Source organism: Trachurus trachurus (assembly GCF_905171665.1).
Source record: "Trachurus trachurus genome assembly, chromosome: 22".
Lineage (NCBI taxonomy): Eukaryota > Metazoa > Chordata > Actinopteri > Carangiformes > Carangidae > Trachurus > Trachurus trachurus.
In genome coordinates, this window is record NC_139907.1 from 22,383,603 (window position 1) to 22,398,495 (window position 14,893).

The window sequence follows — 14,893 nt, forward strand, 5'->3', positions numbered from 1 at the left end:
CTCCTCTCATTTGTAACTTTTATTACCCCCCCCCTGCTGTAGAGTGGCTCTCAGCCAATCAGATGCCACTTGGAGATGATGCTGCGTGGCCATTAACGAGAAAGGGGGGAGGAAGCCCCCTCCCCTTTCACACACAAAAGTGATGCTATCAATTATGTCATTGTGAGCTGTGTATACACTAGAGTGAACATAAAGGAAGAGAGCAGCGCAGAACATCTATTAGTATACGTTTTATCCTCTCAGGAGAGGCATGGCATACACATTATAAATAAGACTAAGGTGCGATAAATAAGATATGACCCAGTGGATTACACTTTTTCATGTCAGCCATTAGTTAAATTACATACCCAGCTGTCTGTTAATTCTTGCTTTAGCATTAGTTGTATGAGCTGCAAACTCCATTATTCTCGCTCAGGCAGGTGAAGTGATAGTGGATTTTAATATAATTTAGCGTTGAATGCAGGCGAGCAGTGTAAAACGTCACAAACGGCGTGTTTTTGAAAGATCCAGGCTCTGCGCTCTGTCTGCAGCGCTCTATATGTGCCTATTGATAAGATAAAAGAGGAGGGAGATGAAAGTGGAGCGAAACGGAGGGGGTGGGATGGATGGGGGGGGGTGGGAAGAACGGGATGCTTTACGTCTTTGCCGAGTTACAAGGGGATTAGTTGCTGCTCTAATTGGCTCACCGAGAATTCATCTCAGTTTTCATCCAGATTAGAGATAGATTTTTACACAGGTCAAGTCTGCGCCAGCATCTCAGTATCTGGGCTTCATTTGTAGAACGGAGACGTGACACGCCGTCAACATGTGAAAATAGATCTCAGAACGCGTAGATTGGCATGATCAAGGTGTTTCAGCCTCTTTATACTGCTGTCTGAGAAGATGTATCGCAGAAAAGACGAACACCTCGACCAGTTATATAGACCATGGAGTCAAACTTCAAAGTAGGTCTAAGATACCGTATTGACTGGAAGTGAACCTGAATTTTTTGATGACTCCCCCCGATCTTTTTGCAATACCCTGTTTTTGAAGATATAAATAGTAAATAGTAGAGTATCTTATTGAAATTCAGTTATTTAAAGAAACCATTGTAAACATAATAAAGCCCACTAATGTTTTAAACTCATTACCGTCTCCAGAGAATAATCATCATTAACTGGTAAATTAGAATGAAGTGAACATCAGGAAGCACCTGGTGGAGCTGCTCTCAGGTAACTGCTTGTTTTCCTCAGAGGAGCAGAGAAAGAGAAAGGAGTCAGAGAGGGAATGTGTTCAATATTTAACTCTACTGTAAAACATTTCTTATTTTCAGGCAAGTTTCTAGATCTTTTGAGTCAGTGCAGCAAGTTGGAAGTGTGTGTGTGCGTGTGTTTTTCTTGTTTAGAGATTGCACATGTGTGCTTGCTCCTGTGTTTTCCCTTATCTGAGAGAAACAAGATTAAATTCCCATCAAGCTGTGATGAATAAATATTAGGTAATTATAAATATTAGAGCAAACTTTAATCATGTTGATTTAATTCCCAGTTTGACGTGAAGTGAAGTTCTGTTGTAGTTGTGCTCCCGCCTCCAAGGTCAGAGGTCACGGGCAGATGCAGAACAGCTGGGAGGAAGCAGAGCTTTTACTCACGAGACGTTGACTCAGAAGAAGCCGCGGCGTGCGAGCGTGTCAGCGTTCAATAGTGTCACGGGCAACATATGCCTACCTGCCTGTAAACCTCTTACCCCGCCATCCTGACATGGCAAACACCTGATTCATCTCCGACGCACCGCTCGGCATCGGCGCTGACCCGGAGGAACTTAGCGATCCATCGTGTCACTGTTATTTAACACGGCGGCGCCTCAGAGCGTCAGCATCCGACAAAGACAGCCTCGCAGCAGGAGGTGGGGGGGGGGGTGTGTGTGTGTAAAGTACGAGTATAATCTTCCAGTGTCGATGTCGACCGCTAATGGTGAACAAGCTTGTTTCGACTAGAAGCCCCCACCCTCCCCTCTCCCTCCCTCCTCTCTGTTCAAATGTAATTGACATGACTCCTACACAAGTTCGAGCCTGTCATCACAGCGAGCGTTGAAAAATGAGCCGAGCCGCTGTGCGCTGAAATGATTGATCTTCGGGGCTATTTTGTGCTGAATTGTGATGTTTACATGTGTCACAAGCTGTTTTTTCCCCCTCCTTCTCCTCTTTGCAATTCTATCTAATATCAAACTGAACATAGTCTGAGTTAGATTAGTGTTAGGTAGCCTTCCCCCCCCTCAATCTCCAGTATAAACGCTGAGAAATTCAGTATTAAGATATTAAGGTATTTCAAGTGATCAATGATCTATTTAACGGTCTCTCTCTTCGGAAGAGTCTGTTATAACTCCTTCACTATCAGTCTCATTCAGATTAGATTTTTTTTCCTTTCTCTCTCTTTTTCTCAACCCTCTCTCTCTCTCTCTTCTGTCTTTCTTGGCCCCAGATTGGGGTCAGGAGTTTAGTAGGGGAAAAACATTTGGAGCCAGTGGCACAGGGCCCAGAGCCTCTTGCGAAGAGAAAAAAAAAATTAAAAAAATAAAACGCTGTTCACACACACATTACAGAGAGCATTAACCTGCCCTGCTCTGCCTCTCCAAATGTCTCCATTACGGCTCTGCCTGGAACAACACAGCCACTGCTAGTTGCAGCCAGCCAGCAATAAAACGCCTGCTACGAGCAGCCTCTCTCTCTCTTTTTTTCCCTCCTTTTTCTCTCTCTCTCCCTCAATAGATGTGAGCAGAAACAGAGAATTAGAGAGAGGGAAAAATAAAGAAAGACAGACGGGGGCAGAGAGCAGCGTTTGGCAGTCTTCAGAAAGGGATCTGAGATGAAAATATAGAAAGAAAAAAAAAGAAACACACGCCTGTGTCTATCAGTTGATGGCTACACTATCTGTTTGCTTTCACTCGCCGTCAGTGAGATGTTGATGTTATCACCAGGTCGATAAGTCACAATCTTTGAATAGACCGGCTTGTGTTTTCATTTGGGAATAAAAAACCTGCAGTATATGAGGTTCACCATGCTTCATACAAAAAAAAAAAAGAAAGGTACCTGCAAATCATCCGCAGCTCGTGTTTTCTTTGTTGCCTCAATGTGATTGTGTTGCTTTATTTTTATATTTTTCATCCTGATGTGCAGTGTCTGGGTTCAGGTTACTGGGATTACACGATTGAGAGGCCATAATATCAACCCCCCCCCCCACATCCCTCACTCTTTCTCTCACTCCTCCAAGGGCAGCTCATTCCTGAGGTGTCAAGGGCCTCCCGACGTACGAGGAGGGGGAGGAGCGAGGGAAAGAGTTATCAAAGAGGGGTACTGCGCGATGGAGAGCACCGTCACCTTGGGGGGGTGGGGGGTATACGAGGGCGATGACGAGTACGGTGATGCATCCCTTCTTCTTTTCCCTAATGTTTAATCATGAGACTATTGATGCTGATCCTTCCCTCCAATGCCTCGCATTTCATTAAGGGTCACACCTCCGCCTGCAATTCACAAAGCAGCTCTGGTGTTCACATCTCGTGGCAGCTGATCCTATCGCCACACCGAGCCGAAGAAGCAGGTTGATTTGTTTTGGTCCTGTGTGAGATGATAACCTCTTGTCAGCTCAGCTTGGATTTAAAAGAACTAACGTGTTTTAGATGTCAACTTTTTATGGTGCAGTAATGGGAGAGGTGATGTTCATATTACCAGAAACAGACTTCAGCAGCCAGTCAAAGGTAGAGACTCTTTTTCTGTGTTGATACAGTAGGTGTGCAGGAACATTCACACAAAAGAAAAAGTAGAATTCCCACACAATATTGTCACTGAGTTTATCAGAGATGCAATGTTTTGGTTATAGATCGGCATCAGGCATCATGTTCGCAACGTGAAATTTCACCATCTTGATCACGACTAGAGCCACAGGCTGCAACAACCAGTTGAAAGACAAACCAAACCTCAGACAGTTAAAACAATTACCCCATCAGCTATCGATAAAAAAAAACAAAAAAAACAATCCTTGGATGAATGAACAGCTCATATCGGAAACCATAAAACTGAAACAAAAATTAAAAACAAGTTTTTAAATATTTTATTCATAATAATAAAAAAATCCAATCTTTTAAAAAAAACAATTTGCTCTGTCCAGGTTTTATATATTCTGCAGGAAACTATTCTCATCATTCATTGAAAAAATAATTTGATCATAAAAAAATGAATTTGGAAATACGTGTCGCTGTTGAATGAGCGTTTCACCTTTTTTTAGTGCGATCATCATACATCACTGTGTAGTCGCCAAGAGACGTAGGAGTGTTTTCTTTCTTTTTTCTCTTTTTTTGCATGATAAGAGAGAGAGCAAGAGGAAAAGGAACGATGAAGGTCAACTGAAAAATGTCATCAGTATAATGTAAATTTTTCAGGCACTTATGGCAAATAGGCTGTAGAGAAATAGAATAGGCGACTGCCACAGTTATTTTGATACTGGTATACTTATTCATTCTTTTGACTGACAGATCTGTCAACACTGCGATCTCTCCCTGCTGCGCCTGCCTGCTGAAACTTCCTTTGATTATCTGCCTTTAAGTTTGCTTTTGGATTCACTAACTGAGCCCGGATGTGAAGAATTCCTCTGTTTCATTTTGCTCCCTGTTTACAAATACAATTATTTTAATATAGCCAGTGTTTGCATATACAACACCCATCCTTCCAGTGATGCTCCAATTAACCCACGTGACTGTGAAATCCTGTCAGTAGGTCCAGTAGCTAAGCCTACAGCTAAACAGTGTACAGTATGCTATAATGATATAACACCAGAACATCCTACAGAAGTAAACTGGATCATTGTAAAACCTCAGAATAGCCAGAAGGCTGTTACAGGAGACTTAGAAGAGATTTTTTTTTTTTTTTTTTAAAGTACTCAGAAAGAAAAATGGCTGCCATTAAGAAAAACTCACCTAACTCACTATAACAAGTTCTTGATAAATACCAGTCTTTGAATGATGAGGTCACAGCAATGAAATAAAACTGAGATATGTTTAGGTTGGAGCCGAATGAATTAATGAAACCTGGACAGGATTATATATAGTTTGAATCGATGACATTGAGCTCTTAGCGTGATGCTTGCTAATGTTAGCCAAGCAAAGTGTGTGATATTCATCAACCGCTTTACTATACATAGTGTAAACAGTATATTCTGTCATTTCTTGTCATCAGTGTGCCATCCAGTTATTGCAGAGATGGTTGATTATTTGTTATTATCATTATTTACAGCATTTTGTGTCAGTTCTATCTGTATGGATCAAGGGTGTCAAGTCATCTGCTACAATAATAGAGTGATTTTATTTTATTTTATTTATTTATTTATTTTCAGTTCTGGCAAAGACACCAGAGCTGAGCTTTTTCAATAGTGTTTGAGTATGTGAGACATAAAGTGTGCTTGCATGTGTTTATTTTTTGTGGGCTTACTACAAAATTAGAATAAACTAGTAAATGAGAGTATCAAATGGGAGAACTCTTTTATAGTATGTGGAGTATTATTCTATACTGGTGATCCTGATGTCAATCTGAGCAGGGAGATGTACAGTGTAAAAGAAATGTTCGATCCACTGAAACTCCTTCATGTTCTTTCCCTCTCGCCATTCGTCTTCATTGTTATTTCACATACTGTACCTCTACTTCTTCTTCAAGGCTCTCCTTCCTTCCTTCCTTCCTTCCTTCCTTCCTTCCTTCCTTCCTTCCTTCCTTCCTTCCTTCCTTCCTTCCTTCCTTCCTTCCTTCCTTCCTTCCTTCTTTCCTTCCTTCCTTCCTTCCTTCCTTCCTTCCTTCCTTCCTTCCTTCCTTCCTTCCTCTGCTTCCCTTTCACACTTGTCTGTGCAGCATCTCTCTCCACATATCTCACTGCCTGAATCACCGTCTTTATCTGTCTCTGTCTTTATCATGTGAAACATCGCTTTATCCATCCCCTTTAAGTATTTCAGGCTGTAACACCCATCTTCTATCTCACTCCTGCCTATCTCCCCATATCTGCCTCTCTAAACATCTTCCTTCACAGTGTCTCTATCTCTTCACATGTCTGGATCAAGCTTCTTTTTTTTTTTAAATGTCGTTTCGCTCTTTGTCAGCTGACCTGACTTCCTCTTTTTTTAAAATAGAAATCTTTCTCTCTCTCTTTCCTTTAATTTTTAAGCTGGCGCTCCTGTGTTGTTAATTCTGATACAGTGTCTGCGTGTGCCTGCCATGCCTGTCAGTGTGCGTGTTTAAGGGTCAGGGTGGTGGCTCTGCTTAGCGCTCTGGTTGGCTGAGCCCATCTGTCACTCAAAAGAAGGGGGCAACCTGTGGTCCCGGTCGCCAGCCAGCCGTATCGCCACCTCGACAGAATTATGAAAATTCCTGTCCATTGCTCATTGGCCCAATTGAATTACAAGCGGTGCCTTGTTCCGTGCAAGGTTTTTAAACGGCTGATTTAAGGCGCACACACATGTGTGTTCATACACGCACAGCGCTTCCTTGGATGAGGGTTAGCATGGCTGTTTATTGCCTCCATTTGCAGAGCAGGAGGATATTGGCTGCCTTTTCATACAACTCTTGTTTTGATAGATTTTTGATTGAGTTCTTCTCTGTGTTTGTGTACGTGTTTGTGTCTTTGTATCTTAATATGCCGCCAAGGCTTTTGTTTTCATCACACTGTTTCTGCAGTTTATGGTGAATTATTTGCTTCGCAGGACGTCTATTCTGTGTCATTTCTCCCTACAGCACTTCACATCTGTTGTCATTTCATTACAGACATTTATTTGACACTGTGTGCCTGCCAAGACACTCTGGATAAATCACACTGCTATTTTGTCTGCTTCCACACACCTGAGTGGAAGGAAAAAGCCAGAAAATGGTCTTATTTTCTACTTCCAGCAGTTATTTTTATTGGTATACGCAACAGCACAGCAAGTCTGTTTATTACTAAGCATATTCCCAGTCAAAGAGAATCAGGTTTCAGTGAGCCGCTGTGTACTCAGTTGGTACAGTACATTCATACAGTCGGCCCCAGCGATCAAACAGAAGCTGCATTTGAATGACTCTCTCTTCCCTCCCAAAGCCACTGTGACAGGTTGCTACTTGTTAGACCTCCAGTCTACCTGCCGTCTCTGTGCTTATTGACTGACTGACTGGCGGTATTTCAGTTTCCCTCTTTGTTTGTCTCGGTGTCTGTTGCTCTGCTTGCTTACCTGATTGCCTGCCTACATGCTTGCATATCTGTCAGTCCCTATTCTTGAATACACCAAAAACTGACATTCTCCAGGGGACTTTTTTTTCCTATAGAAAGTCCTTATAGGCATCTGGAAATATAGACTCTGATAAGTGCTCGAGTGACGGCTATGTAGCACTCAAGTGTAAATAAACAGACTTTTGTAGATCTTTCACAGCCATCTGACAGTAAATATGTACATCAGTGGGCAAGAGTTACATTAACATTGTTGAAAATCCAGGAAATAGGAATCATGTGACATGACATTACAGCAGAAACACACACAGACACTTGTCTTTACCCATGGAGTCAGTCACTTCATCCTGGTAGAGAGCAAAGAGACACAATGATCATAACATCAGTGTGTTCAGGCTTCTCCTGGTTACATCCCCGGTGTGTTTTTGCATATGAAATCTCAGCAACTCAAATTGACAATTTTAAAGACAACGGAAACTAGTGTAGTTTATTATTTATACATTAGCTTTTCAGAGATATTTAAAGCACCAGGAGGATTTTCAAAGGGGAGGAAAGAAACTGAAAAGAGCAATTCTCTGTTAACTCTTTTTATGTCTTTTGTCGTTCTCTCTGCCTACATCTATCTAACCCTCTGTCTGTCTGTCTGTCACTGTCTTCCCATATCTGTCTGTCTGCCCGTCATTGTGTTTGTCTGAGAAAGGAACCCACCCACGGTTGTCTGGTCTCGATCTCCATGGCGACCTAATCCCTACCAATCCCAGAACAGTAGTGTTCCAGTTGAGACCCAGTGTGTTACACCAGCCTGTCATCACTGATCACTGGATAGAGTTGCTTCTGTTTTATCGCTGTGGCTTTGATCCACATCTAATGACGTTTGTGTGTGTGTGAGTGAGATAGAGAAGGAGAGCAATTGTTTGTCTATCTTACTCTAACAAATCCCCGTACACAGACAGCTTGAATTCATGTGCATTCATTTGAGTATGTTGCTATGTGTGTAATATGTCTGTGTGTGTGGGTGTGTGTGTGTGTGTGTGTGTGTGTGTGTGTTGCACTGGCTGGCAGTAATGAATCCAGTGGTGCTGTTGGCATGAGCAGGACCATGCTATTAACCTCTCTGCCAGCTAGACTGATCTCGCCCTGTCTGTCTGTCTCATCGGCCTAATGACACACTCTCCGTCTCTCTCACACACACATACGCACACACACACACACACCACACAGACCTGTCCTTTCTAATCAAATTTCCATTGAAGTGAAAAGTATTCTACATTGTCCAATCATCTCTATTCAGAGTCAAAAAGCTTCTCCCATTTTCAAGAGAAGATTTCTTTTTTCTTTTTTTTTTTCTTTTTTCATCCACTCAAAGGAAGTTACACTTCAAAACTATTTCAAATGTATTAATCTCCACTGGTCCTCTGCAGCCAGATCAGATTTCACTGTATTTTACTCCAGCCAACAGTTTCAACAAGGCTTTTATGAGTGGGTTTTCTCACTCTTAACAGTCACAGTAAAGCTACAACTCTGGATGTGTGCTCTTTGCTTTTGATCTGACAAGGCCGTAGTGTAGTAGTTACGTCACGTCGGATTCCCCTGTAACACCATCATTCGAGATATAAATCACTCTCAGTTTGGGAGACTTTTACTTTGCCAAGCCTGCCAAGGAAAGATTTAAAGGGACATTTCACCATTCAGAGCTCAGGGCAAAAAGCTGGAGGTGGATTGTGAGGTTTGCGCGTGCCCCAAAATTACAGCTTGTGTGCACATTTAATGAGTTTGTGGCACCGCTTGTTGGCCGTCATTGAATAAAAAAAGCAGTATGACATGATGGGCAAAAAATATTACAAGAAAAGTGCTGTCATATTGCTTTGCCAGCGGTCGTAAATGTTGTTTAATAGTCTGTACTTGGCTTTTGTGTATGTTTGTGTGTGTGTGTGCATGCGAGGCGGCATGAATGAGAAAACCCCAGCCTCGATAGGAAATCCTTAGAGGAGTGAGGAGCACCTGGCGCTGTCTGTAGCCATAACAAACGACAAGGAGGGATTAAGACTACATTTGTATTGGTGCCAGCTTGTTACATGCACTCCCTGTTCGCATTCTCTCTCACAACCACTGTATAATGCAGCACCGGCACTTGGCATGGCTTCGGCCTCGAGAGTACGTTTTTTTTTTTCTTTTTTTAAATGCACTGCTCTGGAATGCCCCGGCTCATCCATGTGTCCCTCATTAAGGTTACGGCCTGGGACTGGCCTGCAGTAATATCCAACACACCTCATCCCATCTGTGAGCTGACCGACATGGAGATAATGTTGAGAGGAGGATGCATTTGGCAAGCCAGAGGACATAAAGTTAGAGGTTTTCTGCAGTGTGAGTTCATTAGGCAGAGGACTGCTGGGAGACTGGTGTCAGCCTGGTCTGAGCTAAATTAAGAGCTTTTTAGCTGAGGGACAAACAGATGAATTGGAAAATGGATAGAGGCCAGGTTCTGTAGACTCATGTGGGATGTTTTTGTTTTTATTTTCCAATCATTCTGAGAGGATTTTTAGGTCAGAAGACTGTCTTGCTTTTATGTGATTGGCTGTTCCAGTGTGTCACCTGGCACCTGCTGCGGCGGCCTGCTAATTGTACCTAACAGCCTCTCTCCAGTGCTTTAAATACAAAGTGGAAGTTTTGCCTCTGCCTCAGCCCTGACCTTTCTATCTCCCCTCTAACTGATGTGTGATTGGTTGTTTCAGCAGGTGGCGCCGTACAGTCAGCAGGGGATGGGGGGCTACAGCCAGCAGCAGCAGCAGCAGCAGCAGCAGCAGCAGCAGCAGCAGCAGCAGACAGGGCAGCAGGGAACCCCACCGTACTTCAGCCCCCCTCAGCAGACCCCCCCAGGCCCGACACAGAGTCCCTACCTTCAGCCGCGACCACCGCCACAACAGGTACAGCTACATACACAACCACCACTACAACAGCTACAGCTACATACACAACCACCACTACAACAGCTACAGCTACACAACCACCACTACAACAGCTACATACACAACCACCACTACAACAGCTACAGCTACATACACAACCACCACTACAACAGCTACAGCTACACAACCACCACTACAACAGCTACATACACAACCACCACTACAACAGCTACAGCTACAGCTACATACTGTACACAACCACCACTACAACGGCTACAGCTACACAACCACCACTACAACAGCTACAGCTACATACACAACCACCACTACAACAGCTACAGCTACACAACCACCACTACAACAGCTACAGCTACATACACAACCACCACTACAACAGCTACAGCTACATACACAACCACCACTACAACAGCTACAGCTACACAACCACCACTACAACAGCTACATACACAACCACCACTACAACAGCTACAGCTACACAACCACCACTACAACAGCTACAGCTACACAACCACCACTACAACAGCTACAGCTACATACACAACCACCACTACAACGGCTACAGCTACATACACAACCACCACTACAACAGCTACAGCTACACAACCACCACTACAACAGCTACAGCTACACAACCACCACTACAACGGCTACAGCTACACAACCACCACTACAACGGCTACAGCGCTGCACAACCACCACTACAACAGCTACAGCTACACAACCACCACTACAACAGTTACAGCTACACAACCACCACTACAACAGCTACAGCTACACAACCACCACTACAACAGCTACAGCTACACAACCACCACTACAACGGCTACAGCTACACAACCACCACTACAACAGCTACAGCTACATACACAACCATCACCACAACAGGTACAGCTACATACTGTACACAACCATCACCACAACAGCTACAGCTACACAACCATCACCACAACAGGTACAGCTACACAACCATCACCACAACAGGTACATACACAACCATCGCCACAACAGCTACAGCTACACAACCACCACTACAACGGCTACAGCTACACAACCACCACTACAACAGCTACAGCTACACAACCACCACTACAACGGCTACAGCTACACAACCACCACTACAACAGCTACAGCTACACAACCACCACTACAACGGCTACAGCTACACAACCACCACTACAACGGCTACAGCTACACAACCACCACTACAACAGCTACAGCTACACAACCACCACTACAACAGGTACAGCTACACAACCACCACTACAACAGCTACAGCTACACAACCACCACTACAACAGCTACAGCTACACAACCACCACTAGAACAGCTACATTACAAAAACACTTGTCAAACCCAGGCCCCACACACACTGCGCTGCTTGTTGTGTGGAAACCAACTGGACAAGGTCCAAGCCTAAAGACCCCTTCACATGCAATGAGCTCAGATGGGAGTTGTTGCCATAACTCACTATAAATATGAATAGGTTACATAGCCATGCAGGTGTCATTTATCAGATCCAACATGGAGAATAAAATTTGACATATCAGTAGCAAAAGGATTCAATTCAAATCTTTTTCCATGGGTTGTATTAATATTTCAGTAGTGGAGAGGCTGCAGAGAGCATCTTAAGGGATAAATGGTGAGTGTGTGTGTTTGTGTGTAAATGATAGTGTGTCTGTGGTCCAGTTCGCTTGGTCTGTGGGTCGTATTATTCACTTGCATTATTCATGTGAGGCATTTTAGGTAAATCTTACTTTCTGTCTTTCGGTATTTTCATATTCTCTCCCTCTTTCTCACACACATACACACACACACACACACACACACACACACACACACACACACACACACACACACACACACACACACACACACACACACACACACACACACACACACACACACACAGACCACTGGATAGTCCTATTGTAAAAGCACATATTGTACATTTCCAACCCAATCCTCAGCACAACGAAGGGCCTGTTCCGCAGATATGGATCGAGAGTTGTCCTGCCAAGTTTCAGCATGATGATCTGTAGTTTTCCAACGGGAAACTGTGTTCGAGCGGTTTGTTTTTGAGTTTTAAGTGAAGGCTGCCCATGTGTTTCCCATCCGCTCTGCAGCCGGAGGGATTTCTCAGGCTGCTTGGAGTGACTCTGGCTAACAGCCCTGCCCTGGATCAGAACAGAGCAGAACAAAACGGAGCAGGAGAGGGAACAGGACGAGACGGGAGAGATTAGAGCAGAACCGGACAGGAAGGGACAGATCAGATATAACAGGGAGGGAAAGGAGAAGACAGTGGGAATCAGATGAGTGAAGTGGGGCTGCCCTGAGCCATTCAGCAAGATCAGTATCGGGGATATTTCAGGTATTCAATATAGGCCATATTCGTCCATGTCCAATTGAAACCTAACCCTAACAAGAGAAGTGTAAAGTGGAGCAGAGGAAATCCTACTTTTTTATTGGTTATGCTATGTTTTCATGAATAAAAAAGTATGTATGTAATATTAAGTGTACATTATCCTAAGTAAATATGAGTTTTCAGATTTGATTTAGAATTGAAGAATACTTAAAGCAGAAGTGAGTGATCCGGTCGTTTTCGCTAATGCTGCGTTCCAGGCAGGCTTTTGAAATCGTAAATTACAGCTTCAAGTCACAACTTACGACTTTGTAGCGTTCCAGGCAACCCACTCGTGTTTTTCCGACCTGTTTTACCGGTGAAAGTCACTATAACGGCCACTCGTAACTTCCGACCGGTGAACTCGTACCAGATCGAACTGGTACCACTTCACGGTCGGAAAAATACGAGTTTCCTTGAACGCACCATAACAGTCCTCGTCGCTACGTCACCACATTCACGGCGTTCCTTGGCTGCACACACAGCCCTGCATGCCGTTCTCTCTCCTCATTGGATAAAAACTGTAGGATACGATAAATGTTTTCTCATCGGCTCAGAGCAGAGCAGAGGGACTGAGAGACCCGTGTTTCAGTCCAAACACTCTATGTAAGTGATTGCTGTCGGAAGATATAACTATTTAAGACTTATATTAACACAAATATATCACTCACTTCTGCTTTAATGTATTAGTAATATCGCAACTAACTATTTAATATTTTGAAAAGGACATACTTTTTATGAGTAGGCACAGACCTTCATCAGATTATTTTGTGTATTTAAGGCCTTAAAGTGGTGTATTTTCTGTGGTCTAACCCTGTAAAATCCAGGAATTATAGTGTTATTGCTAGTTTTGCAGAAGTGAAAGCTCAGTGCAGAGCAGAATGATCAAATAAACAGCAGCCAGTATCCACACTGACAGCTCCTAAACAGAGGGCTGAACAGGATGGAACTGTACACAGCACAGATTGGGACATTTGAGAAGAACATGCTACCTGCTTCCCTTGCTAAAGAAGCCTTTTTGCAGCATTTAACAGCACCACCACCATCTTTTTTTTATTTTTTATAAAACCTGACACTGAATTGGCCATTATTGTTCACAAATGTGCGTACACTTATTTAGCATCTGCACAAGTTGATGGCATTTGGCAGCAGTGTAGTTTTGTGTGTTGCAGATAGTTAGACTATGATTTAAAGAGATGTAGTTAAACCGTCCTTTAGACAGCCTTGAATACTGAGCATACCAAGACAAATAGCCCAGGAAAAAGCCACTGTGAGCACAAAAGCCAGTTGTCAAAAAAAGGGAATCGTTATTCTTAACAATAATTCTCATACTGAAGGAATATTTCAGCCAGCGTGCCTTTCATCTCGCACTGGGAAAAAAAGCACTTACTTAACATGCTCACACACACAGCCCATGCATCTGACTGAACAAACATTATTTGCTCTGACGGGGAGAGGCTGAGATCCACGGCCACGTTGACATTTTGTGACAGCAATGGTGTGTTTTCATCATCGCTGATGATGTGGCTGCAATTGACCCTCGCTGACATTTATAAACCAGGTAGGTCAGCCCCGAGCACTCTGATTGGCCCAAAGCCCCCTGATCCACCTGTGCTGATAGGTCCCTTATTGGTTGCCATGCCAACCGCTGTGGTGACCAGTGAGATGATTTCCTTCTGTTTGTCATTGTTATGCATGCATGCTACTTTAAGGGAAAACGGTTCAATCAGCACACATGCTTGTTAACGCTGCATAAAAGCCACAAGACCTTCAGCAGCAACTGCATCAACGCTGTGTCCCGCTGGTTTTACCTATAATCAAGAAATCCTTCCTATGTGTTATAGAGCCGTATAGCATTTATGTCCCAGGAACACAGCAGGCAATATGCAGACACCTCCTGGTTCCTGTCTGCTCACCATCAGAGCACAGACCCAACTAAATCCACTCTTTTCCATCTGCTAATAAGCCACCAGCTCCCGTACTTTTCACATTTATATTACATTTCTACATTCTGGCTCGGAGTGGGAAATGAGCTTTAACAGGAAACCCAGCTTTTAATGAACAAGTGCAGTTAAAGGACCCGTTGTCTAACCAGTAGTTCAATTCATCCGAAACTTAACAGGCTTGATATATAGACTGTGTTTAAATGGAAATGTATAGCTGGTAATGGCTAGTCGTCTTGATACAAAAGGGCAGCTTTAGGATAATATGAGTGTACTTTGCACTCTGAGTCTCGGCTGCACCATTTAACAACCGGGGGGGGGGGGGGGGGGGCAGGCTCAAGCACTCACTTGATTTCAGCAGCTTATTTTCAAGTAATTACTCAAATTACGCAACATTGATCATTTAAAAAAAAAACAAGC

The 14,893-nt window shown here is 43.4% G+C and overlaps 1 protein-coding gene across 1 annotated transcript in view; it reads left to right on the plus strand.

Moving 5' to 3' along the window:
• The window catches only part of LOC311006001 (AT-rich interactive domain-containing protein 1B-like), a gene marked incomplete at its 5' end in the record, with an annotated part of 167,819 nt that overhangs the window by 31,273 nt on the left and 121,653 nt on the right, over positions 1–14,893 (plus strand). The window contains one exon of the mRNA XM_083998603.1: positions 9,938–10,129. Within this exon, the coding sequence (XP_083854729.1) occupies positions 9,938–10,129 (192 nt within the window). The remainder of the gene's footprint in view (positions 1–9,937; positions 10,130–14,893) is intronic.